General features: G+C 37.3%; 2 protein-coding genes across 5 annotated transcripts in view; one reads left to right on the top strand and one right to left on the bottom strand.

The window, feature by feature from the left end:
* sgsm2 (small G protein signaling modulator 2) overlaps window positions 1–3,708 on the top strand; it is a 54,935-nt gene extending 51,227 nt beyond the window's left edge. For all 3 annotated transcript variants that reach the window (XM_057350707.1, XM_057350708.1, XM_057350709.1), the window contains 7 exons: window positions 1,160–1,525; window positions 1,610–1,734; window positions 1,857–1,939; window positions 2,163–2,272; window positions 2,390–2,486; window positions 3,036–3,203; window positions 3,282–3,708. In XM_057350707.1, the coding sequence (XP_057206690.1) occupies window positions 1,160–1,525; window positions 1,610–1,734; window positions 1,857–1,939; window positions 2,163–2,272; window positions 2,390–2,486; window positions 3,036–3,203; window positions 3,282–3,370 (1,038 nt within the window). In that variant the 3' untranslated portion in view covers window positions 3,371–3,708. The remainder of the gene's footprint in view (window positions 1–1,159; window positions 1,526–1,609; window positions 1,735–1,856; window positions 1,940–2,162; window positions 2,273–2,389; window positions 2,487–3,035; window positions 3,204–3,281) is intronic.
* A 328-nt stretch (window positions 3,709–4,036) lies between these two features.
* The window catches only part of tpst1 (tyrosylprotein sulfotransferase 1), a 39,776-nt gene continuing 16,559 nt past the window's right edge, over window positions 4,037–27,253 (bottom strand). The window contains exons 3-6 of one of the 2 annotated variants that reach the window (XM_057351107.1): window positions 19,691–19,889; window positions 9,193–9,243; window positions 8,325–8,387; window positions 4,037–7,610 (exon numbers count right to left, since the gene is read on the bottom strand). In XM_057351107.1, coding sequence (XP_057207090.1) covers window positions 8,352–8,387; window positions 9,193–9,243; window positions 19,691–19,889 — 286 coding nt within the window. In that variant the 3' untranslated portion in view covers window positions 4,037–7,610; window positions 8,325–8,351. The remainder of the gene's footprint in view (window positions 7,611–8,324; window positions 8,388–9,192; window positions 9,244–19,690; window positions 19,890–27,253) is intronic. The other variant, XM_057351108.1, reaches the window with a different exon arrangement.

Below are 27,253 nucleotides of genomic sequence, written 5' to 3' on the forward strand. Positions count from 1 at the left end.
GGAGCAGAAGTGCCCCCAAATTCGAAAAGTTAACAAAATAAAGATACTGGAAAACTGAGCCTGGCTGCTCTTTTCAAATATTAGTAATCCTCGTTTCTGATTCAATATGTTTGGGGTTATTACTGGACTTCAGTGGTTCTCAACAGGGGGCGTGGCCTACAAGGGGGCTGACTTCCAAGGGGGCCTCAGGATGACTAATCATTTAAAATGAAAAAAAGACCCTTGAAATACACATTTTAAAACAACTAAAACATTTTTATATTGAATTAACACTTTTCCAGTTAATATCAAGCTCTGAAATATATTATTGTGCCGAAATTTTCAGTTTTTGGGGGCCTTGGAGTCAAAAAGGTTGAGAACCCCTGCTGTACGTCATAGGTCGACAAACATACATCAGTGTTATTAACCAGTACTTTCGATCCCCCCTCATTAAATATACACATCATTAAAATAATATAGGTTTAATTAAGAAGTAAAATGTGTAATATTAAATGATTACGTTTTTAAGTTTTCAGATAAATAATTAAATCTTTTGTTGTTCGGTTTTATATATTTTTCTTACCTGATTACTCTTTTTTTTGTAAATAAAAGTGAACCTAATTAAAGTCTTACACAATTTTGTCTCTCAAGTAAATGTTTCTTTTTCTAGTAAAAATATTGAAATGTCTTTAAAGTAAGGCAAGCATATTGATTAAAAAAAATATTTTTGCAGTGATGGAAATTTCCACTGATCCAAGTTAAACATGGACAGGGCCCATGGAAAGGCGTTTTTAACGTGTCTGATTTTACATTTTTTTGCAATGAAATATCACAAACTATGCATCAACAGTTGACATTTATGTTCTGAGCTTGTTTTTGCAATCAATGAATAAATCCATCACGTATACTGTACTTTAATACATTTTTATCTGGTAAAAATGAGGTTTCAACTACAATGTACAATACATGTTTCAGAGTCATCTTTAGTCACAAAAGAGATTACAAAAACAGACGTTCTAATTAACATATATACATTATAAAAAGTGTTACGTGTAAATAAAGAACATTGCACGTTGTTGTCCATACATGACAATTATTGCACTTGTTGGTTGACAGAAGTGAGATGATAATGTACAGTACAGGTATGTGATCATAACATCCCCACGTCTTCTCTCCTCAGGTATTCATGTCAGTGGATGAACCTGATGCCGGTGGTCATGGCACATCATGCGAGGGAGAAAGTACACCCACCTTAACCACTATGGTGACCCCGGCTATGTTAGCCCCAGATGAGAGACCTCTGGTGGAGTTTGACTCTCCAGATTCAGGTCTGCCCTCCTCCAGACACTACTCGGTGACATCTGGACATTCCCAAATCATGTCTAGCATCGATGACGGACAGAGCATGGAGGAGGACACCACGCCCACCGGGACTATAGAGGAGCAGGGCGGACAGGACTCTTTGAGTGAAGATAAACTCTGCAGTCAGCTGGAAAGACTCACAACCACCAATGAGGGCACTGCACCTTCCTTTTCCTCTTATACGGTATATTAATGCACATTTGAGCTGTCGGGGTATTGTGAAATACAAGCAGTGATTTACTTCAGCAAATCCTGCGTCTGTGTACAGATTGAGTTGTTGGACACGGTGGCGCTGAATCTGCACAGAATTGATAAAGACGTCCAGCGCTGTGACCGTAACTACTATTACTTCACTACCAGCAATCTGGAGAAACTACGCAACATCATGTGCAGGTGGGCAGGGCATGAGTGAATCTCTCTCTTTGTTTATATTCTCATTCAATTTTAAATCTTTCGGTCAGGTTCATTGAATCATAAATATGGTCTGTCCTTGTCTCTCATGTCTCATAAATCAGTTACGTGTGGGAACATCTGGAGATTGGCTATGTGCAAGGCATGTGTGACCTTCTAGCCCCTCTGATGGTCATTCTGGATGATGGTAATAGTCATGAAGATCAGTATTAACTACAAAACAGTGATGGACAAAAATGTTGACAAAACAATGACTGTAAACAGCATAAACATTTCACATAAAAGAAGATACAAAGTGCTTGCCATTGGTTTAGTTCTCCAGTTCTTAGAAGCTAAGATATACATGTAAATGCATTTAAATGCCTTGCTGTCATCATTAATATTCAATCTTCTCTTTATCCACTTCAAAGAGTGCTTGGCCTACAGCTGTTTCACTCAGCTCATGAAAAGAATGAGTCAGAATTTCCCTACCGGAGGAGCTATGGACACTCATTTCGCCAACATGAGGTCACTCATACAGGTATCAGGACACATGATCCGATTCCTTAATCTTCTATTCCCGAGTCAGTGCCACGATTCGTCAGTTCCTCTGATGCCACTGTGACGTTACTATGATGTGAACATAATGTTTTTCTAGATCCTGGACTCGGAGTTGTTTGAGCTCATGCATCAGAATGGAGATTACACCCATTTCTACTTCTGTTATCGCTGGTTCCTTTTAGACTTCAAAAGAGGTAAAAAGACTAGTTCATTGAAACATTTCACACTACCGGTCAATCGTTTTTACTCATTTACTTTTTCATACTTTCCAGAATAACATTAAACGCATCTAAATTATGAAATAAAACCAAGGGAAGTATATTGCAACTATATCGGAATTATTTTGCAACTAAAAAAAGAAAACTTTCTATATTTTAGCACACAAAACCTATGAGAGGGCAGATTTACACACAACAGGATAACTAAAAGTATGTGATTAAAAAATGTAGGTTCATGTTTTATGGCTCTTAAAAAAATAATTTGGCGCCTGCTTTTTTTCCCCTATGAGAGCCAATGGCTCCTTAACTGATTTTTTTGTCTGGAGCCCTGTAAAAATAACATTTTTGTCTACGAAACCAATTTCATACATTTAAGCATACACCCTCAAATCAAACGTTTTTTTAAGATAATGAGAAACATTTGACTGATAGTCTTCATTCGCTAAAAAAATCCTAATTTTATTTTGGTAAATTAACAGAATTTTTCATTTTTTTCTCGCTGTTCTTTCTCTGTGTGTCCATCAGAGCTTCTCTATGAGGATGTGTTTGCAGTATGGGAGGTCATCTGGGTGGCCCCCCGCATCTCTTCCAAGCACTTCGTCCTCTTCATTGCACTGGCCTTGGTGGAGGTGTACAGGGACATCATCCTGGACAACAACATGGACTTCACAGACATCATCAAATTCTTCAACGGTAAGTGAACAAACAAGAAATAAATTTAGCGGCGTGAGAATGCCAGGACTGTGAATCACTGCTTTGTGTTAACAACAGAGATGGCAGAGCGCCACGACGTGCAGCACATTCTCCGAATAGCGCGGGAGTTGGTACACAAGGTCCAGACCCTCATTGAGAACAAGTGAGGATGGAGAGAACGGAAGACTAACGCCCGCCAAGCCTTGCCTTGCCGTTTCTAATCTTCTTCTCGCTCTCAGCACGAGGCTTTGGACCACCACCGGTCTCGTGGGCCTCAACTTCTGACTCTGAATATCGTTTGCCTGCCACAGAATGCCGTTGTGTCAGACTCTGACGTTGTCTGCATGCTCGTGGTGTTTTAAGCACACTGTGACTGAGGTTTTTTCATTTTTTGCCGTACACGCCTCCAGCACATACTGTATACACTGCAAAAAATGACTTTCTTACCAAGTATTTTTTTCTTATTTTTCCAGTAAAAATGTCTAAACATTCTTGAATCAAGAAGCATTTTCTTGATGAGCAAACTGACCTAAGAAAATAAGTCTTGTTTTTAGTAAAAAAAAATGAAATTTCAGTGAATTTGTGCTTAAAACAAGCAAAAATCTGCTAATGGGGTAAGAAAAATAATCTTGAATTTAGTGACTAAGAAAAAGGTAAACCTTAATTCAAGATTATTTTTCTTACCCCATTGGCAGATTTTTTTTGCTTGTTTTAAGCACAAATTCACTGAAATTTAATATTTTTTTTACAAAAAACAAGACTTATTTTCTTAGGTCATTTTGCTCATCAAGAAAATGCATCTTGATTCAAGAATTTGTAGACATTTTTACTGGAAAACAAGAAAAAACGACTAAGTAAGAAAGTCATTTTTTTTGCAGTGTATCATGTCCCTTTAGTTTTATTAAAACCGGGTCGACAGCCTTCTCCATTCCATAATGACCCGAATCGAAGTATTCAGTGCTTAGTGGTAAATCACTGGAGGTTGGTGCTGTTGTCATTCGGTTATCTTGGATATCGCCCTCAAATAATGTCTTAGCCACGAAGAAGTCGCTAACACAGTGTGTGACCAAAAGGACTGTGCCAATGACCTTGTTATAGTATTTATATGGCTCGTTTTATTGTTTTTGTTTGTTCGTTTTGCCTTTATGATTAGTCGCCCGTTCTTCTGATCATGGAATAAAAACAGTTGACGTTGCCTTCATAATACGTTTCACACTCGCCCATACTTTTGCACTTTGAATCTGTCGCTCTGTGACGCCGGTGATGCTCCTTTAGCCTCACACAGGACGTAAAGGGGTTGAGGTGTGACTCAGGATTCACTCCACCTCCCTTAATGTTCTAAAGTCTGGATCTTCTTTGAGAAGATGCTACCAGACTCTTCCGTTGGTCAGCAAGCTGCTTCCACATGATGAGTGCAATGTCACAAGACCAGTTTTTCCTAGTACATCCGAGCATGGCTGGGAGGGCTCTAAAACTTTTATGCTTTGTTCACACTGCAAAAGTGTTTTTTAAAAGGTACAACTTGAGGCATCACTGAATTTTAAGGCAACCTACCGTGCGTGTCTCAGTTGCTCTTGTTAAAAACAGATCACATATTTTTGGAAAGGCTCATAGGTGTAATTCACTTCCATATACTGTCTTCCCGTTCTTTGAGTATTTGATGTCTATGTTCAGAATGGAATACTGGCTTATGCAGTATAGTGTATACATGCATGCTACAAATGTTAATTGTGCAACATGTCAAATTTATTTTTGCACTTTATTATTAGTCTTATTTGACTCGACTCGATTTTAAAATCGGATTTAAAAAAAGACTATTTTGTGTAAAAATGTGGCTAATATTACTTATTAACACTGGAAAATGTTGAGTATGTTGCATTGTGAGATGCAGTGTTTTGCACAGTGGGCTCTGTTGCCTGCTGCACATTTGTAAATCCATAAAGCATATATTCACATACTTGGCGCTGTATACATGTTGCAAAAAGGGACTAGTATGGTAGTAATCTATTCTGAACATAGTCTAAATAATCCCCCTATAGAAAAAAGCTATACTTTTATAACAGTTGATAGAGATTATGGGAAAAGTGGTCTTACCATGTGACAACTGGTCACTGCCTCAAATCTTGACAATTCCCTTTGTCCTTGGTTCAGGTTTAATGTGTGCGAGTGTGAGGGATCTTTTAACCCTCGTGAAAGGTTTACTTCTGACACGAGCTTGTGTACCAAAGCCTCTAAAATGTCATCCTTGTCATACAAATGTGCAATCTTAATTCATAACGCGAAGACTGTTGATTAGGTGTACGAGACAAATCATTTCTTTTATTTCTACTGTGGAAAAAAAACAAGTCATTTGTTGACCTCCTTTCCATGTGTACTATTGCACTGTAAATACAAAGAGAAAAGCCCTGGATTTCTATGCGGACAGTACTGTCAACTGTATTTTAGATGCTATTTTTTACTTTACTTATAGAGACTGTGCTTCTAAGAAATATATATATATATATATATATTAACCTGGAGAGCTGTACAATTTGAATGTGGGAAACCTTTGTTATTTGTTGACTGTTACGTCCCTTATCAACGTTGTGCACTGGTTTCTATTCGTTTAAAATACACATGTACATTTTGTTTGGACGCCAACATCAGAATGATGAAGTATGTATTGTAACGGATGTATCAGTTACCTTGAATGTATATGTATTTATGTATTCTGAAAACAAGTTGTTCCTTAATAATATTAAAACATTTTCATATTCAGAAAGCTACGCAGCCTCTTGAAAATTCGGCAATTCAAGGACTACAGTTTCTGTGCCACTGACGTTTCTAACAAATTAGCCTACTAAAACGTAAACTGTATGTTTGTTGCAAAACAATACACTTAAATTATAGTAAACTCGTTTTACTTTTTTTGGATCACCGTTTGTTTTAGCAGTAACAACATAAACACGTTATGAGGCCCAAACTTAACTCCTGGTAGACATCCACAAAGAATCAATAACTGTTGAGTAGTTTTAGTTTATTACAAGTACTATAACAATAAAATAGTAATATAAATTAAATATAACATTACTTGGTAATCTGTTATGGCTATATAATTAGCACTGACCGGAAGTTACATTCGGGCCAGACGTGTCACGGTTGAACTCTAAACTATAACAAGAAAATGTTTTTTTTCTACATACAGCATAATTAAACTAAGGGCTCTAGAAAACCATACTTCATTTTCCTTCAAGTATACACGATACAGTTACTGTTTTAAAGTATAGTTCGCTTTAAACGGCCCAACAGTAGGCTACTTGCTGATCTCCTCGCGCACGTTCATGTAACGTTAGCGAAAGCCCATTTGTCAACTTAAACGGTTATGTTGCATTTTAACTCTAATGTTGTTTAACATTTTGTTCACATTTATTTGAAGATAATCTTACAATTTCCGTCCTATCAAGTAACGAATCAGTTTAAGGGAGTTAAAAATACAAGCAAATATCACTTAACGGTTCCTTCGTCACACATTCGCAGTATATTAAAGTAACCACACGGGGGCGTCAGCGTTAAGCAGATACTTCACTATAGTCAAACATGAACTGTTTAACCAAAAATATATAATCTATAAATAATAAACGTCATCTATTTGAACTGTGTTATCTAGTCATCCACATTTTCTCTTTCACTGATGCTAATTTGAAGGCAAGAATGAGATAACAATGTCCCATTGTCCTATTAGGAATGTGATTATGTCAGCACATTGGCTGCCAACAGCACCGATGGGTTTTATTTCACGTAACGAAATGAGTACATAAGTATAAATCATAATTAAGTACAAAAATTGCTAAAACAACAGAAATCCACACACAACTGCCGCTTGATGCAAGCTTCTCTGTCAATGGAGAAACAGCAATGAGCCTCGTGTTTAACACTGACAGCTTATTTATTATCGCTCCCAATGTACATAAGGTCACTCCATTGTGAATGCAAGAGAACAAAATGCATTTCTACTGTATTCAAATCTTGCAAATCATTCAGTACCCAAGGAATTGCACATTACGAAGGCATGAAAATAAAAAAACAGATCGGGTCTTCTGAAGCTAACGCTAACATAAATACATCCTTAAACTAATTAAATCCACTGTATTTTCTTATAACAGAATCACAGGTTGCCAGGAAAAAAATGAACAAGAAGTAAAAAACGTACAGTGTGGAAAATAAAAAAAGAAACACAAAAATGAACTAAAGCAATGACATTCTTAGGCCACAATCGTTACAGTACAACATCAAAGGCTAAATTGTCCTCCAAAGAGTGGTCCGGGCCCAAACGCCTGTGTGTGTAAGTGTTTCCATGCATGGAGGTCCCAGCATAGCGGGGGTGACGTAGGTCCATCATGGTCCCACAACATCTGCTTCTACTCAGCCCTGAAACACAGTAACAGCAGCTGAATGAGCTTCCAGCTGTGAGAGCACTGAAGCTATAGAGTACAAGCCTGCTACAGCTATCAGAGTTGAGAACCAGTGATGAGGAAGAATATTTGGAATTACAGGGCTGTGTGTTGCAGTATAATGTATTCACACCCTCAATTGCTAAAACAGCACATACAAAACTTACAGAAACTCAACAAATTTAATTTGTGTGCCAAGTGTCTCCATTAATTACTTTGTTTTTATGAGTTTTATTAATGTTACATTAACAGTTCAAGTCATATGGTTAATTTTTTATAAGAGTTCAGATGCAAAAGCCTCTTAGTGCCATTTGAAATTTTTTCTAAAATTAGCTTTTTTATTAGGCTTCTATGTTAAGTTTCAGTGGTTTTACTTTAATCGCAATGAATGCATCCTCTTTGCCATTGAAGTGAAATAACTTTTAATATAAACATTCGAGCCTGATAGAAATAATAATTTTAGAAGAAAAATGTCAGATGGAACTAAGAGGCTTGTGCATTCTTGCATCCAATCTTGAAACTTTCCAAACTTGAAGCATTCAGCTTAATATATAACATCGTTTTTTTCTAGCGAAAATGACATTGGTTGTGACAGTTGTGATGAATCATTCATTCTCAGGAAATAAATCTGTCCAAAATTTTATTTAAAAAGTAACTTGCTTCTGCCAATAAACAAATTATAGTAACTCACTTCTATGGATGAATCTCTCTTCTTCTCCTAACTTGGGTTTGGCTTTTCTGGAGACTTCTGGAGCTGTGTAAAAGAGAGATAATGTGTTAAACATCAACTCTTAGAAAGAAGCCCATCTCTGTGTGGACACATACTGGACAATGGAGTTTTGTGAAATGCACAAATTAATACAGTTTTCTGGATTCTTTCACTAATGTTAGTTGACTTGACAATTCAGTCCCATTGAGATAACATATTTTATATATTCTCAATAACATAACAGAGAAAATATCTAGAGACAAACTCCTTGCTGTTTCAGTTTTGATAAGACAGTGGATGTGAGCATTGGAGTAAGAAATGGTCACGCTAATTTTGAACCGCATTAACCTCCATCCCTGATAAAACCCCCAATCCATATCAGCTGCAATGCAAACCCAACCTGATCCTCTCCCAATAAAAATCTGTTTTTATTTCACCCTGGTAAAATAAACCCTCAAGGATTCTATTATTCTGATATAAAAGCATCGGTACAAGATGGGGCAGTGTAAACCTACTAACAGTGAAAGCGTGCCCTTTAACTGCGCAAGCGTTGTGCGTTTGAAATGAGGCCACAGACAAAACTAACAGCCAATGTGATTGGATACATTCCCAAAAATAATAACATGAGATCTGAGGACAACAAGCTGGAGAAGATCGCAGAGTACCAAATTAACCAGAATTATGACAAAAAAAAGATTTAAATATCAGTGTGAGTGGAAGCAGATGGAATAAGAACATCTCAAATAGCAACCACTTTATTCACTGATGGTGGGCATTAAAATAGACAGAAAAACAGAACAACAGCTATTTTTGAAGAGCGCTTTAAGGACAGGCAGAATATCTACCATACCTGTGTCTGTTCTTTAAGAAAATCAGGGAGCTGAAATTCACCCTTAAAGACCTGGAAAAACAGAGAGCTTATTTTAGAAGCTGTGCAACACAGGAACTATAACGCACAGCTATTTTTCCTCAGTACAGTGTTTCCAGAGATATTAAAGGGGTAAGTTCACCCCCGCCCCAAAAAAAACACAAAAGAAGATATTTGGAAGAATGTTGGTAACCGAACCACGGCGGTACCCATTGACTTGCATTGGTTTTGTGTCCATACAATAGACGTGAATGGGTACCGCTGTTGTTCTGTTGCCAACATTTAAAAAAAATCTTTGTTTGTTTTCTGCAGAAGAAAGTCATACAGCGTAAATGATGACAGAATTTTCATTTTGGGGTGAACCATCCCTTTAAACTGCACAATGCCCATTTATTATACGTCTATTTCTTTTCCACGAAAACCTGTTTCTCCTTTTTTAAATGATATCAGTGTCTGAAAACATTTTCCAAAGTGCATCGATACAAAGGCGTTTATATGCCTCCAGGCGGCTAGAATGACCAAATGAAAAGCGTTACAGAGGCTTCACAAAACTCGCAGTACGGATAACAGAAATCTTGTGTGAAACACTCCCTCCTGCTACTGAGAGGATATTGTGTGTCAATTCCCAGGGTGTTTTACTTCACAAAATTCGCAAGCCCTATCCAGGCATCAGAGCCGGGGATGAAAGAAAGACTGAAAGATTGTGGGAGATTGAAAGAGTGGGAGAATGAAAAAGAGAGAGAATGTTGTTCACTGTTGATGTGAGAAGCAGTCAGCGTGTCTGCTCCGCTGAGCATCTGAGCCCAACCGATGGGGACCGAGAAGACACGGCTTACAATCTCCAGCTAACACAAATCCAGCTGATCTCACTTCCTGGCTTTCAAAACAGGTAATGAGGAACTCGCAAGTGTTGGCGCTTGAATGAGCAGGAGAGAGACGGTGACCCGAGGAGACGGAGCGGCTTCAAGCTTTCAAAACACTTCTGTGTAGTGTCTAGACTGTATGAAACCTAAAGCTCTCCGGTGCCATTGTCCAAGGTGTCATTTTTTAGAGGATCTATTGACAGAAATGCAATATAATATACATGACTGTGTGTTCAGAGGTGTATAAAGACCTTACATAATGAAGCGTTATGTATTTATAACCTTAGAATGAGCTTTATATCTACATACACCGCGGGTCCCCTTACATGGAATTCGCCATGTTGTTTCTACAGTAGCCCTAAATGGGCAAACTGCTCTACAGAGCGCGTTTCGTAAATGCGTTATCTCCTTCGGCAAAGAAGCAAAAACATGACGACATCTTAGTTCTGTGTCAGCCACCGTAGTGGAAAAATCCACAGAGTTGGATTGGTTCATTTTGGGTACAAAGCATTTTCATGTAGAGAGTAGATTTGCTTTGCTCTCCATATCAAAAATCATGGAAAATGACTGTTACACAAGACTTCATACCTAATTAGCATGAGGGGACTCCAGCAGGCCACTGGTGGGTCAAAAGGGGGGGTGGAAGAGAGATCAGGGATGGGATTCTTTTGGGTTGAGTTGGCTGGCCTGCTTTGCGGTTAGAAGCTTGAATGGAATTTGTTTGCAACACAAAAAGACACGCATGTTTCACATTTCCCAGTGATCAATTTCGTACTGATTGATCTCTCTTAGACCGCTACACTCTCAAAATTCTCTTCCTTCGGAGAGGGGGACCTCAAAAGAACAGAAATAAATGTTCTTCAGGCGTATCACCATGGTGAAAGGAAAAACAATCAGACTCTGGTTCGCTCACATGTGAATAATTAATGTCTTGAGAACTCAGGCCATACCTACATCTGGAGCCTGCTTCATTCATTGCGTTAGCAAATGAGGAGTCACAAATGGCAGTTCATAATTTGCATGATGTATCCTCACTAGGGGTGTCCTCGACTAAGGATTTACATAGTCGAATCAGAATTGTTACGTCTTGCCAATAGTAGACTGATAGTCGAATCGTACATGTGTGCGTGTGTGGATGACACCAGGTGGTTAACAAAGGAACAGCGCAAAGTGCCGTGCAACATCGATGCACCAAAAAACAATCAACATTAATTTACAGAATTTGTTTCGAACAGAATATACCTTTATAATAAGAAAATTTTAAAAAAAAGATTCAAGTCACAATGTGCAAAATAATTGTGTTGAGGCAAAATGTCTGAAATGCAGGGGAACATATATTCAAAACACAAGCCACAAATAGTCAAATTAATGGACATTTTCCTTAAACATCACGTAACAATGCTGTGCCACTTACTAGACCAGATCTCGCCTTAAAACTATTTTTAAAACTACTCGATAATAATGAATTCTTTTTTACAAACGGGAATACAGCACATTCATTACCAATGAACTACCAATAAAGTGACTTTATTTACCGAATGTAAAAGAGGAATGCAATAAAGCATCTTACCATTTAAACATTCAAAAAGTCAATTTCACCTTTTTTCCTGCGCACTCTTTCTCCGTCCTCCTGACACGCACGCTTGCTTTCAGTACAGAGAATGACAAGCTCTGAAAGTCTGCGCCGTGCTTGCTATATGCAGTGATTTTGGTTATATTAGTTTATCCTTTTTTTGTATCATGCAGCGCAAAGTTCAGTCTAAGTAACGAAGTACGTGCATTTACAAAGTGTTAATTCATATTTATAGGCCCAAATATTCAGTAGTCATCTGCGGGTGTGTGCAGAACGTGCTGCTTCTCTTTACCAGGCTCACAGCACAGAAGACGCGGAGAGACCTGCGCTGGGTCATAGCCAGACCTCGCTCTCATATGCGCTGGGGGTTTCGGTACCCAACCCTAAAAATGTCCCATTTCTTTACATCATAAATAATATTTTTACGCCGCAGTGCGTGCCCGTCTGCTACGCCACTGCCCATATAACCAGAATGGCATGATCCCCATTGCATAACACCTCTGCGAAGATTCGACTGAGTCGAATCAGGCTCCTCCTATCGAAGCATCGAATCTTTGACTATTCGGGGTCATCCCTAATCCTCACACGTCTTCTTTATGTCCTTATAAAACGGTACTTAATGACAACAGGCCTGTTAGTGGTATATCTGGGATGAGGGATATACCAGCATGACACAAAATGAGACAGCCAGGATCTCCGATAATATTTGTTCACAATTTTTTCCATTGCCTATGTAACGGGACACATTTCTTCTGCAAGCAAAAACGTTGAGTGGTAAGAATAATCGGAGAATTTAAGGTAGAGGGTTGGATGTCTATGAATAGGCTCTGTGTTTTCCACTCTGTGGAAATACTTCTTAGATGAAGCTAGATAAGTTTGAATAAACTAATGCACATGATTTGACATTCTATTGATTTGTGCTTATTGGTATAAGAGATACTTGACATTTAAAACAAATTTACAACGACAACAATCACTGCGATTATGCTTTTTAGCAAAATGCCAATTTCAATCATTTTAACCATTATACAGCATTCCGAAAATGTGATCAAGTTTGTATTGACTAAAACGAGATGAAAATGCATAGACATTTAGTCGACTAAACTGGACTAGACAAAAACAGGACAAGGATGACTAAATAAGATAAAAACTAAAAGGTGTATTCGTCGTGGGACTAAAGACTAAAATTAAAAATAGCTGACAAAATTAACACTACACAGACCTAAGATGTTGTCACAATTTTGCTTCTTTGCCGAATGAGATGACGTATTTATAAAACGCGCTCTGTAGAGCAGTTTGTCCGTTTAGGGCTACTGTAGAAACAACATGGTGGATTCCGTGCAAGGGGACCCGCGCAGATCTCTTCCTTCCAACTAATGTAAAGACATGTTTAAAGAGCTTAAGATGTCATAAGTAAAGCACAGCAGGGTGTTTAATCCCTAATGGTTTTGGAGCTGCTGTCAACAGTGTGCTTAAATGAGAGGTGAAGGGCAGACAGTGATGTTGACAGATATGTGCAGCAGACTGCACCTCAATCTCGGGCTGTCTGTGGTCTCCCAGCACTACCACCACCAGACCTAGAACCGATGTTAACTGTTCTGATTCACAGAAAAAGCATGATTAAAAATTGACCAAAGCATGATTTAGAATGTGCTACCGTCAGACGCTACAGCTCTGCTAATGCAGGATGACACTGCTGTCTAAGTGTTAGCAGTCACATCAAAAGCATTTCCTAATCTCCTCTTTTCTGTATCGATGGAGGACATAGCAGTGCTATCTATTAGACAATTATTGTAACAACTTTTTATGTGTTTCTTAAATCTCTTTCTTAATAATGCTAGAATAAAGGTCCTGATAAAGTGTTAACCAACACTTCATCAAACATTTTTGGCGAAATAATTTCAGTAGAAGCATTGTTGAGACCGAGACAACCTTGATCTTAATATCAATTTCCCAACATGAATCCTGAAACTGCAAAGCCACTTAATGGGTATTGATTGTGGCTTTGGATTCAAATTGTACTAATCCACAAGACCGACAACAGAAAATTTAAGTAAATTAAATTAAATCTCTCTGCATTCTACAATGTGTAGAAGCGTTTTTGATCTGCAACACTTTCATTACAACTGAAACGCAGAGATGTTTTGGTAAGATAATTGCTGAACGTACATACGGGCAGCTATACACATCTGTCCTCCTGTTACATCTGCCCTACATAGTTCAAGTGGATCACCTTGAATTCAAAGGTTTTGCTCTGCACAACAAACTAGATTAAAGCCCAAAGAAAAGCCACCAAAGTTTCATGAGTTTTTAAACAGCTTTACAACTAGGGCAGTACGTAGGATGACTGTGCAGTACACAGAAACCAGATTTCTTTTGTTTATCTATGACAAGAACACACAGCTCCAGATTATTGTGCCCTGGTAAACATGTCCACCAAACCCAAATCATGGATTCATTTTATAATGAGTCAGTCTGACCGTTTCGAAACTTGCTGTTCCTCGTATCCTGCCAGCATTGAATTCTGCTAATCTGCTTATTTTTCATTAAACAGTAAGACGCTGGACATGTGATATTGGTACCTTCATTACGCCAAATTAGTCTGGAGTGGTCAGATCAATATTAGCATCTAGTATAACCATGATACTTAATTGTAGAATTGGTGCATTATAGCTACAAGAAATTACGTCTGGGTTGAATTAGCTCAGGATACAACTATTTAAAATGACATTGACACCGGGTGGTGCCTGTGTGCAAAAAAAGCATTGCTGAAACCTGGTCATTACAGTTTTATTACAGAAAAGGGGGATTTAAAGACACCATAAAAATAATGCAATATGTTTCCTTTTGAAACAGGACATTTTAAAAGACTCATTGTTCTTTTAAAAAGTTGATAAGCTTTAGTTACGTCACAACAATGAATCGTGACTTGCAAGTGGTATAAGATGGAAGGACACCCATTATAGAGAGAGCATCTGATTGGACAAAAACTTGTGGAGCGCAACACGTTTCCAGACAATACATTTGAAATGTTTTTATAACACGGCACTCTGGAATACTTGATTCTGCTTGGCCAATCGCTACATTCCAAAGTCTGATATTCCCAGAAAACAACAGCTCAAAACTATTAACACAAGGTTACTGCAAACCATTTTGGCATGTACACTTAAATATTACACAAAAATGAAATGTGAATATGCCTTTTAATATGACATTATATTTACAAATGATTAAAACAAATTGCGTGTTCGTGGCAATTGAACGTCGTGTCTTACAGCACTTTAAAATCGAAATGAAAACAGGTTTTACTCGCGGAAGGTTTGCATTCATTAAAAAAAGAGCTAATCAAATATATCAAATTATTATTTCATGTTCAATAAGTTACTTTGTTGGCGTTTACAAGTACACTAGCATAAAGACAAACAAAATAAAATTCTACAAGTCTAAATGTCAAAGGGTTTAAATAAAGTGGTAAGTGTGAAAACTGTTAAAATGCAGAGTAATCTGAGGTTAAATCAAACACAAATATGTGTTCTTCAGATGAACAAAAGGCCAAAGAAGGATATGTTAGTACAAAACAGCTGCAAAAGCCATCAGGCCTCAGCAGACCTCGGCGGCTCATGAGGTCTCGCTTACAGACCATCACCATGACTGTGCAACATGAATGTTCTCTGATGAGCTTACAGTTCAGCCCTGTTACCAAGGAAACCCGTCTATGAATGCAAATCCTCCTGCCATTTCTGTCCAGTTTTGATAGATTTGAAAATGGCCCAAGAAGACTCTTAAACGTATTCTAAAACTCCCACATATACAAAAATCCTGTTACAGACTGGTAACAACAAGAACACCTAATGAAAGAGACCTAGTGTATCTAATGCCAAATCAATTACTGACAGACAGTCGCTTTGGAAATACAAAAGAAATACAAAGTATTCGAGACATATACAAACCTAAACATTGCTCTTACCCCAACGACATGAGCTTTTTCGTTGCTCAACCACAGAGAGTTGTTTTTACAAAACCTTGGATTCTGAAATCAGTATGCTAAAATAATGCTAACATCCGGCCATTTATCATGTGGTGTGAACAATAACATCAATAATTGTATTAAATAAAAAAGAAAATATATCTGACTTTGTGGCTTAAATATAAATATGATAGAGTATGCTTAATTGAATGGTATTTTTATAACATTTACATGTACATGTATATCAGTTGTATGTGATTTTCAGAATAATAAGTTTGTTCATTTAAGACAAAATTATAGAACAAGAATATGAGATGATTACTTAGCAAAACTTAAAGAAATGCAAATACTTTGTTTCTAAACATCTTAAATACTTAAGATTTGGCCGAAATCACTTAATTTAAATTTTTTACCTGCATTTATGTATACACCACATTCTCAATGTTTGAATAACGGCAACATATATTCTTATTTATTTGTTCAAATAGCCTTATACATCATTGACCCATTTACTTTTATGAATTGATCTGAAATAAAAAACAAGATTTTGAACCCAAAACAAATCTACAGGTGCTGCCTTTAGCAAAATGACTGGCAAATAAAACAAGCCTAAAAATAACAGGCAGCATATTCTTTCAAAATATATCTCACGTGTATAAAATATATCTCGATCCATCACCCGGCGATTCAAATCAGAGACTCAAGTTGAATGGATGTTAACAATTAGGCGGAAATAATACGGTTCATATTGTTTGTTCACAAGTTTTATTGCACATGCAGTTGTACAGCTTGTCTGCGTCACACACCTTGCGAGCAGATCTCAGATCTTCGCTGCTGTTATACTCCATGTCAAAAACGAGAGGAGGGGGGATTTACGAGTGATCCACACAGCTGTGTTTGATCCAGGGGAAATACACATTAACAAACTGCAGATGTCTCTAACTCTATTTCAGTTTATTCTCTCACACACCCCAGTGACAAAGACTCTGGCTCATGGAGAAAACAAGAGAGCAATGATGGCTTTACTGAAGAATGCTGAATGAATCTGGACTGCAGGGTGAAGGCATTTAAAAAAACTGGTCAAAACAAGCTCACGCCAAATGAAATTGTGCACAATTTCACAAAGACACACAGGGAACGAAGGTCCGCTAAAGTTTGGGACTCCCGCCAACTGTAAGTGAAACGCTAAACATTTATGTTTATGTCCATATGTTTTCAGAAGAACTGTTTTGAATTTATTCAACTCTCAAAACACGTGGAATTAATATCGGCACCCAGTGAATTAATGAATATGATGTGTCCAAAAATAGCAGCCAATTCTTAACTAAAAGGGATCTTCAATGCGTGGGAAAGACGGAATAACTATCAAGCAAAGCGTGACTGCAAAATATCTCATTGAGGTGTCTCAGTTCAAGGCTGACAAGAACCGAAACTCAGTTCTCACGATCAAGCTTCGTCTCCAAGTGTCACAGCAAACAGGCGGTAGAGAAACTCTGAACTGGAATTTCGAGACATTTCACGTAGCCAGCGAACACTGCCGGGCCACGGCTCTGCCACTGATGTTGTACAGTTTTCCAAGGATAAGAAATATATCGGAGACACTGACGCAGCATTTCCCTCTAAGCCTGACTGACAAAATGATGGAACACAACAGGGGCCTGATCCCAACCGTACAAATTCATCTGCAGACTCTTAACCGTGACTGTTGTTCACTGCTCGAGTAGCATAACACTTGCTTTCCACCAGAGTCAGCATTCTATCATGGAATTTTCCTCCGTTCTGTTCTTTTTCACTAAAGTGAAAATTGAGTCCTGTCAAACTGACCACCCAGATAACGTATCGACCAGTGTGCTCCAGAACTTCAGGATGAACTGAGAAACCAGCGTGAGTGACATTGGATTGATGATTGAGCTGAAAGTTGACAACGCTACGTCCAGAAATGCTCCCCTTAGGCAAACCTCTGCACACTAAACCCAAAACTTGTCGGCCTTCCAGAAACATGGAGGGATTTTGATAAATCCTGGATTTCTTCCGTCCATGGTTTAACATGCGATTGCATCATCAACTGCTGTAAATGGAGAACAGCTGTGAGTGAGAATGGTGTAATATTGCTGATGTAAAAGAAAGCAAAAAGTACTATTTTTATGGATGCCAGTACATCTCCTTAGGAAATTTTACTTTGGCTTGTAATAGTAAAAATGTCTTTGTCAGACTGATTACCATTTGCATTACCATAGTTTTACCACAAATACCATGGTTAATATATGGTTAGTATGGTGAGACCAAAGTCAATTGTCACCCTGGACCACAAAACCAGTCTTAAGTTCCACAGGAATATTTGTGACAATAGCCAACAAAACATTGTATGGGTCAAAATTTAAAAAAAATATGCAAAAAATCATTAGGGTTTTAAGTAAAGATCATGTTCCATGAAAATATTTTGTAAATTTCCTACCGTAAATATATCCAAACTTTATTTTTGTGAGTGGATGCAGCAAAATCACAAACAAAAATGGCAGGAAACACACTTACAAACTTTACTCGCTGCTTCCCGCCCTTTAGGAATTACCCACTCACGTTTGGTGTTTATGTAAATCTTAGAATTTCAGCTTTCGGGTTCATCTACTCTCCACAATGTCATTACAGTGGTAAACCAATAGAAAGCGTTAAAACATACCTGTTCCTTCTTGCAACGGCCTGCTACAGCGTCTCTGATTAACAACTTCAATATTTCAACAACAAAATATTTCTCAATATTTTGATTTTTCTGCACCCTCAGATTCCAGATTTTACAACTTAAATAGTTGTATCTCGGCAAATATTGTCTATACATCTCAAATATGTCCTATCCCAATAAACCATACATCAACGGAAAGCTTATTTATTCAGCTTTCAGGTGATGTACTAAAAATCTTAATTTTTAAAAATTGACCCGTAAGACTGGTTTTGTTGTCCAGTGTCACAATTTGTGTTTACTAGGGTTTGACTACACATAAAACCAAAAAACATGGTAACTATACTTAAAACTATGGTTAAATTTCATAAAGATCTTGAGAGAAAAAAAAAAGATATTCTGACGCTAGTAGCTGTACGCTCATATATTATATATATTAAGCTTTCATATTAAATTAAACTATTATACTAAATATTAAACTAACTTTAATCACAGTAAACATGAATGCAGATGCAATTCTGGATGAGTAACAGTTGTGTACATGCAGTATATTCCCATTCCATAAGGTTTTCATCAAAAAGGAATAATCCATAACAAAGTGAGATTAATGGGATAACGCTAATGTTGAAATGGCTAGTCAATCGACCGACTCACTTCATAACAGAATGAACATTTATTAAGCTTTGACAGCAATAAAACAACTCTATACAGCCAAGAGCTCACTGAATTATTAGCAATCAATACCTTCAGAGAAATGATGATAGAAAGATGGATTTAACAGAGTGTTGATCAATTTTTGGTTGTTTATAAAGATCATACACTTCTGTATTATGAGCCCCTTTAATGCAACTCGGTTACCATAATCTAGCAGTTTTTTTTCATAATTCAAAAGCTGTCTCATTTCAGAGTGATGCAGTGACGTAAAGATCCTAATTTCTAGCCCTAACCCAATTTAAAAAAACATCTGAAACTAATGATAAAAGAAGATATTTTGATGAGCATTGCTTCAAACTTCAGCTAAGATCCAATAATAGAGATGTAACGGCTCACACACAAACTGTCCAAACCGTTGTGAGCTAATCCAAGAGTCTCAAGACCCGAGCACCCATTTCAACACACGGAGCTGTTTGACCGTGCAAGCCATATGGAACGTAAATGGATTTTAAAACTTGGATTAGAAAGTAAAAATAAATCCTCTGATCCCTTATATCTCGTAACATGCCTCCTGACACATCCTGGCTTGAGGAACATCACATATATTGCAGACGTGTCTGATATACACCAGAGTAACATGACTTTGAGAAGGGTGGAAGAGGTTGACTTTGTGAGGCACTTTCAGGCGAAACTAAGTGCTTCAAAGTTACAAATGTTCTGATCTTATGTTGTGGTTAATGCAGACTCACCCGTCTAGTGTTGTCCAGGACGAGGGGGTCGGGCCGGCCGTAGTTAGGAGGGTTGGCATGGGGGTCGTATCCGAGCCTGGCCAGCATTGGGGTGATGACGGCCATGTCCCGCAGCACATCCTGGGGGATTTTACCCACCCACTTGGACAAGGCCTCCACGTTGACAGGCTTGATCACCTGGTCTGTGGATCTCTCAACCCTGTGGAGCAGCAGAAGAAAAATGAGAATGAAGCTTGAGTCTTCTTAACACAGTTGACTAACTGGACATAATTAGATCAAGCAATGCAATTAAAGAATGCAATTCTTCATCCCTGCTTCAAATAAATTACCTTTCACGATCTAAGAACTTCTCCATTCATCACAGTTCAATATATTTCACACTTCTCTCATATTTCATTAAGATATAACAACACTGATATGAATAAATGAAAGTTAAGACACACAAATAACTGTCTGACATGAGTTTCAAGAGCATTGCCCTTCTGGTACAGATGTAATATCATATGAATATTTATACATTTGGCAGATGCTTATTTCTAAAATAACAGTTTATATTTTAACAGTACGTGCACTTCCTGGGAATCCAACTACTGACGTCAGTATGGTTAGAGTTATCTTATAGGATGAGTTTCACTGTAAATAAATGTTACTGACCACTTCAGAAAGCGTAAACAACGTCCAACGCTGGTCCAGAAAACCATTAGTATTTTAACACTGCATAAACATTTGAACATGATAAAACCAACAGATCTTTCATAACCGAATCAAAATGTAAAACAAATATATTGCATCTGTCCTTCTGAAACCTTGTATCTCCACTAGGGCTGAAACGATTACTCGAGTTACTCGAGTAATTCGAATACAAAAAATCATTGAGGCAATTTTTGTTGCCTCGAAGCTTTGTTTAATCCATTTAACTGCAGTACACACGGAGCACTGCGTTTCCCCACGGACCGTTATTACTGACGCACAGCCCGCTAACTCTGTTCATGTTACAGGGCTCTCAAGTCTCACGCATTCACTGTGAGACACATGCATTTTAGTCTGTTCACACGTATTTCTCATGCTGATAAATAAGTGAGAGCTTATTGAAATGGTGAACTGCTATTTTACTTAGTTTTAGTCTATTTTGCGAGTGAAACTTGTTTTCCGGCTGCATTGAGTCCATCAAACTAGATGCGGACTAGTGCATGCCGAATCCTGTTATTTACACATGTCATCTGGCTGTTCTGCGTGTCTGAGTGAATGAACTGCAGTTTAACATGCTACACGCGTGATGCTCATGAATTTGTCTGCGTCTGCGCTTTATGAGGACATGAACACATGAACTTAATTTCCAGAGTTGCTCTGAGAGTTTATTTCATGAACATTTTATTGTTTGAGTGAAGAAACAGACATACTAAAAAATAATCGTCTTCCAACAACCTGCCAAAATAAAAGTCCGGTTAATTCAGTATTTTATGTGGACAACTATATTACTATTTAATAGTAAAAAAACTAAAACTAATTTAGGTAAACTAAATGCATCATGCATAAGCTGAAGTTAGTTGTTTACCTTTGAAATTATTCTTTCTATTTTTTATTAATGTTTCTTATATAAGCATTTGTATTATATTGCATTTTGCATGTAATATGGCAATGTAATGTATTAAATGGGTTAACTTTTCACAGATATTAATGTATGCAATTTCAGCAATCATTTTTTTATTTTTTAAAAAAAGGATTAGTTGTTAATTAGTTGTTCATTTTAAGAGACCTGTTTTATTTTCTCTTGTATATTTAGTATTGCTCTTTAATAAAGAAAAAGTATTTATTATCCGAATACCCGATTAATCGGTGGAAAAATCAGTAGAATACTCGATTACTAAAATAATCGATAGCTGCAGCCCTAATCTCCACATTTAAAATATATATATTTTTTGCCATGAATCATTTTTATTAGTCACCCTTTACGTTTGTCACTGGGTTTTGCAAATATCTAACAAATAAAAAGTATTAAACAAAAAGTGCTCGTCAACTTTCACAACACAGTATGTTTACACATACAAAATTCAGTGTTTTTCCATTTCCTGAAAAGCAGCAAATGTACACATCTGGAGTTTCAGAAGGACAGCAGCGATATTTAAGATCTATTTCTATACGTAACATTTGTGCTCTATAATCAAATTGCTTTTACAAGGCATTACAACTTATTATTTTACGTTACTTAAACCCATTTAAATAACTTTCTCATACTTATAATTCACCAATGGCCAATGTTAAAATGACTTAAAAAAGCTTTAGGCATTTAGCAGATGAGTGACTTACAAGAATGAGGTAAACAATAAAGCGATTCATTATAAGAAGGCAATAATACAATAAGTGCAATAACATGTTTCTAGGTTTAACCACAGGTTACCACATCCGTGCCATAACATGTGTGGCTTCAAATTTGCGGAGATATTAAAAATGAATCAGGCATTATGTCACACCCTGGGTAAATTATTCATACGTCTGAAATGAAATATTTACTAAGCCAGGGATAAACCACTGTATATCAGGTTTTTGTTGAAAACAGAGTGGTTTACTTGTCTGTAGTAGGCCTATATAGTTTAAATAATACCAATATTTGAATAGGGAATAAACAAACTATTTCCAGGAAATTTACCCACAGGACACCCATTATTGTTCTTTAACCACAACAGATTGGAACAGCAAATATGCAGAATGTGAGTAAATCTTACAAAGCCTGTCAAGATCACTTCTGTCTAAAATATACATTACTTATCTAAAATATACATTTCTTTTTTTCTGGGCATGTTTGAGATGCTACTAGTTCTATAAGCAACACGGTCTCAAATTTTATTCGTTTTTCCCACACAGAGAGGACTGTCTCCAGATGGGAAACACATTACTCCGCTCAACCCCCATCTGCAGCCTAGACCCAGAATCTCCAATCCTACTGCCGTCCAACATCGTCCACACGTGCTGCGTAGATCCAGCAAGAAAAAGCCAGAAAAGACAACTTTTATTTTGTCTACCTTTTTATGTCTCAATGGAGCAAACAGTAAAGTGAAGTCGGGTGCAAGACTCAAACTGGCAAGCGTTAAGCATGTGTGTTTGTGTGTTTAACCATGTGTATGACCCAAGAGTCAGTGTGACAACCTGCATCGTCATGCCTCCTCAAACACTGCTCACAGGACTGCCCGCTCTGAGCCACGACTGTGGGAAATTAGTCAGCTGGACCTCATTCTGTGCCAACATTCTAGTCATATTTCATACTTCAGCCTTAATCTTCATTCAAATCCAGGTCATTGATGAAAACTTCACAGCCAAATGCAGTCGTCACGCCTTTTCTGCGTGTTCAGAACAGTCCAATCATACTGTATGTTTTTTGACAGGGACGTTACAGAAGACTAAACATAACCATCCATAAGATCCTGACGTCTATAAAGTCTTCTGTCTTGCATTCCTGGAATGCTCGAATAAAGTGGTGCGAGTTATTGAGTTCACCTTCCCATCACACCCTCCCCAACCTCAGAGCCTCAGAGCTAGAGACCTGCCTCTCCCCAGGCACCGCAAAGTCCATTTATTCTGGAAAGCAGCTCGGCTGTACATTTCATTGTTCAAGTCCCTGGCCAACGCAGCGCTTTACTTCAATAATCCATTTACATTGGAATTGCATTTCTGCTCCTACGTGATTAATAGATGTACTTTTTCCCAGGACGAACAGAACTGTTTTCTTTCCTCCTCACTTTTCTCCAATATTTCTCCTTAGAGGAAAACTCAAAATCCTTCATTTAAAAAAGCACAGATGAGCGTGGACAGCAGGAAAATACATTTCTGACATGCTGGCAGTGGATGCGTCATGCCATTCTCTAGAAAATAACATCCTCTGTTTTGCAGTTGCTATGGCCAACACATGCCAAACAGGGAGTCAATCTGCATTGAGGCAAATTGGTATCTCATTTATGATACACCCGACACCTTCTGTGGTGAGATTTGCATCTGTATACTCTGTAAAACCAGAAACACAGCAGCTTGCGTCATTACATTAGCCACAACAAAAAAGCATATAAAATGCTCCTTTAAAGCTGCAATTTGTAGCTATAGCCTCTCTATCGCCATCTCTGTTTGAATATAAAACTGCAGGTTACTTTATGTGGATTAAAGTCAAATGAAGTCAAACTTATATTAACAATATTATATTACAAAATTGTACCCCACATCTTAAATTATAAATCGTTATTATAAGCTTACCGTTCCGAATTATGTTCTCGCTCAATAACATATTTTTCTGATATTTCCTGATCTTCAACCTAAAAAGGTTTTCAGCTTAAAACAAAGCTAATAAAAATGATAATAATTTAATACAGTTTGATTTATATAGTGAAATTTCAATAAAAAGGGACTGCTTTACTTGCTGTACTATACTACTACAAAGAAGTCCAAACATTTAAGAATCTGAAATGTAGCACCTCAGAAAATACCATTACCATCATTTAAGATATTTTAAGAAGTCGTAGCACATAGTCAACTTAAAAACTGTAGTTCAAAAGTTGTCTTAATTTTTTAAGTTGAATCAAACTGGATTTACAAGTTATTTGAACTAAAATTATATGAAACTGATTTACCATAATTGTTTTTGTATTTCGCATTACTTTTAAAAATCAAGTTATACAAAATATACATTATAATTTGAAATATACTGTATATTGAACATGGAGAAATTTTTAGAGATACAGCCCCAGAAACAATTAAGAGAGCATTTGATTTTTTTCTGAATTTACTAGGGATGTAACGATTCACCGTGAGCCGGTTGAAAATCGGTTATAATGAGCGACGATTCAAATCGGTTGAGGTGTGAACTGAATCGCAATACATTTTTTGAACAGCAGGGGCCGCTATTTTCACTGCAAACCTAAACGTGGATGCTGATATTTCTTAAATGCAAAAAAATCCAAGAAAAGCACAGACAGTATTAGTTTGTTTATATTAAAGAGACTTTTTCTATTATTAATTTGTTATAAAATTGCAGTTTAGTTTTGTTATTTGAAATAAAACATTATTTTATCATACAAAGAAACGTGAAGCATTTAAGAAATAATGCAAGGGACGTTGTTCATTTCTAATTTGTTTCAACTCATTTTTTCAAAATAAATCGTGAGTAAATCGTGAATAAATCGCATCGTGAGATCAGAATCGTGAATCGCAGCGCATCGTGAGCTGAGTGAATCGTTACATCCCTAGAATTTACTATTTATAGGTATATGTGTTTAGGTAAAATTATTATTTTTGTTTCATTCTGTAAACGACTAACAATATTTCTCATGATAATTCATATTTCAAATAAAAATATTATAAACAAAATATTATTTGCAAAATTATTATTTATTTGCAGAAAATGAAAACCGGAGAAACAGGTTAAAATAACAGAAAAGATGCTCTGTATTTTTTCAGACCTCAAATACTGCAAAGAAAACAAGTTCATACTCACTCTGAAGCAATACAACAGTAATATTTCTACATATATTTAGGAAAAGCAAAAAAATATCACCGGTTTTGTTGAAATTCAACAGAAACTGGACAGGAATGGCCACAATACATCTAGAAATGCTGCTTAAATGAACATTTGAAATGGTCTCTTAAAATGTTCTGTTGTTATAAGTGCCTTATAAAGCTATAAGCATGGCCCTTCATGCTAAACAGCTCCTTTGTGGTCTCGGAGCTCTCCAGAGCTCAGTATCCATACTATAGACGTGTATAAAGGACACCAGAATGGGAAGAATGGGACTGAAAAATGAACAAACTTGCATGTATAGGAGAGCATGTGCTAACTGCTAGACAACAGCTCCAGCAAATGAGACATCCCATGATAAAAAGCCTTCTTATATTTCCACGGAAGGTGAGTATCTTCAGTCTGTCCTCACCACCCACTGCCATACAGCAACTGCTCCAAAGGCAACACAAATCACTATTCTATCTACCAGCGGCCGGGTCAGAGAGATGAAGGAGATCATTCAACTCGGCTACTGATTGAGACATCCATTATTAAAGGCAGGACTTATATGACAGAAGACGCTACATATATCACCATGCTCTGCAGCTGACGGCGGCAACCCATTTCATTTTCATGTACGGAGGGATACAAATGCGGAGACGCACACACAAACACTAGCAAGGTCCTTCTCGAAGAGCAGCTTAATGGTCTCTGTTTGTCAATTATTCATAGAGGGTGCTAGAGCTTTTTGCGTAGTGGTGTACTTTCTAAAGCTACTGAAGATAACAGAGCCCTTAGCTATATCTGCTGCCCATTCTAATGGCCAGGTCTCTGTAACCACAAATAAAAAAATAGAGACCCACCAGAAACAGATGCAAAGAGAGCTTCTCCTCAGCAGGTGCTGTTGGCCAAATGTAATGAGACTTGTATGTATCCGTGCTTCCCCTCAAGGATGGAGAGCAGGGTTTTGTGTTTATCACCAGCCATTAGGGCCCCACAGGCTCCCCTTTGCGTAAAATCATATCAGTGCCTTCTCTGAAATGAGCTGTGATGGTTTAATTCCCCTCCAGGACTGAAGAAAGATGGAGTCTTGAGCCAGCATGTTCGTCTGACTGCCTCTAAGGAGAGCAGAGGCGTCTATTTGCCCGAGTCCTGCAGGGTATCTCTTCTGCTGAGTCTGAGATGTGTTCTTGCATTTGAGTGCTAAAACATTCATGTGTCAACAATTTACAAGCATTTAAGTTCAATAACACATGTGTAAACAAACATTCTCAATTTTTCTTTGTGGCATTAAATGTTTTATCAATACAATATGAACTGTAGCTGACACAGTTTGCAAGTTTAAACCCGTAACAACTGTCCCCTTGAGCAAAGCAAGATGCTCCAGGTGGACTGCAGACCACGTAGTAGATAAAGAGCATAAATCAAATGACTACTTTTGAGTTTTTACTGTAGAATAGTGAAAGCATTGCAGCATAATGTCCTAACATGAATGCATCACATTGCACAAAGTATATACTGCAAAAAAGGAATCTCTTTGATTAATGTTATTAGACCGAGGTACCTTACCCTTTCTAAGACAAAGTAAAATGTAACATGCTACTGTATGATGCTCACATTGTAAAGTCATTAGAATATTATTAGTTACACATTACCTATTTAATTTGTACTTATTTTCATTTTGGAGAGACTATGAAACAAACCCAACGCTTCATAACTTAACTAGGTTTACTTTATATTATACTTTTAATGCAACTCTTTTACAAAAATTCCATTGACATTTAAGCAGCACCACCTGCTGAAGACCCCAAGATTCAAAGTTCTTAAGAGTGATCCTAGATGCATATATGGGTAGTTGACAAACAAACCGTACACGTGAAGATAAATCTTTCTTAAGCTATTTTATAATATAAATATGAATAATAAAAAATAATATATAATTTATAGTTGTTTTCTACATTTTTGCTGTCAAGACTTTCTCAATCCATCCATCCCTACCCCACTTTCTCTCAATCTCTCTCCGGAGGACCAGGTTAGGCTCCCTCTAAAACGTGAGGCAGAGCGGCAGCGCTCACTTAGTGCAC

Source organism: Triplophysa rosa, linkage group LG14, assembly GCF_024868665.1.
Source record: "Triplophysa rosa linkage group LG14, Trosa_1v2, whole genome shotgun sequence".
NCBI classification, from domain to species: domain Eukaryota; kingdom Metazoa; phylum Chordata; class Actinopteri; order Cypriniformes; family Nemacheilidae; genus Triplophysa; species Triplophysa rosa.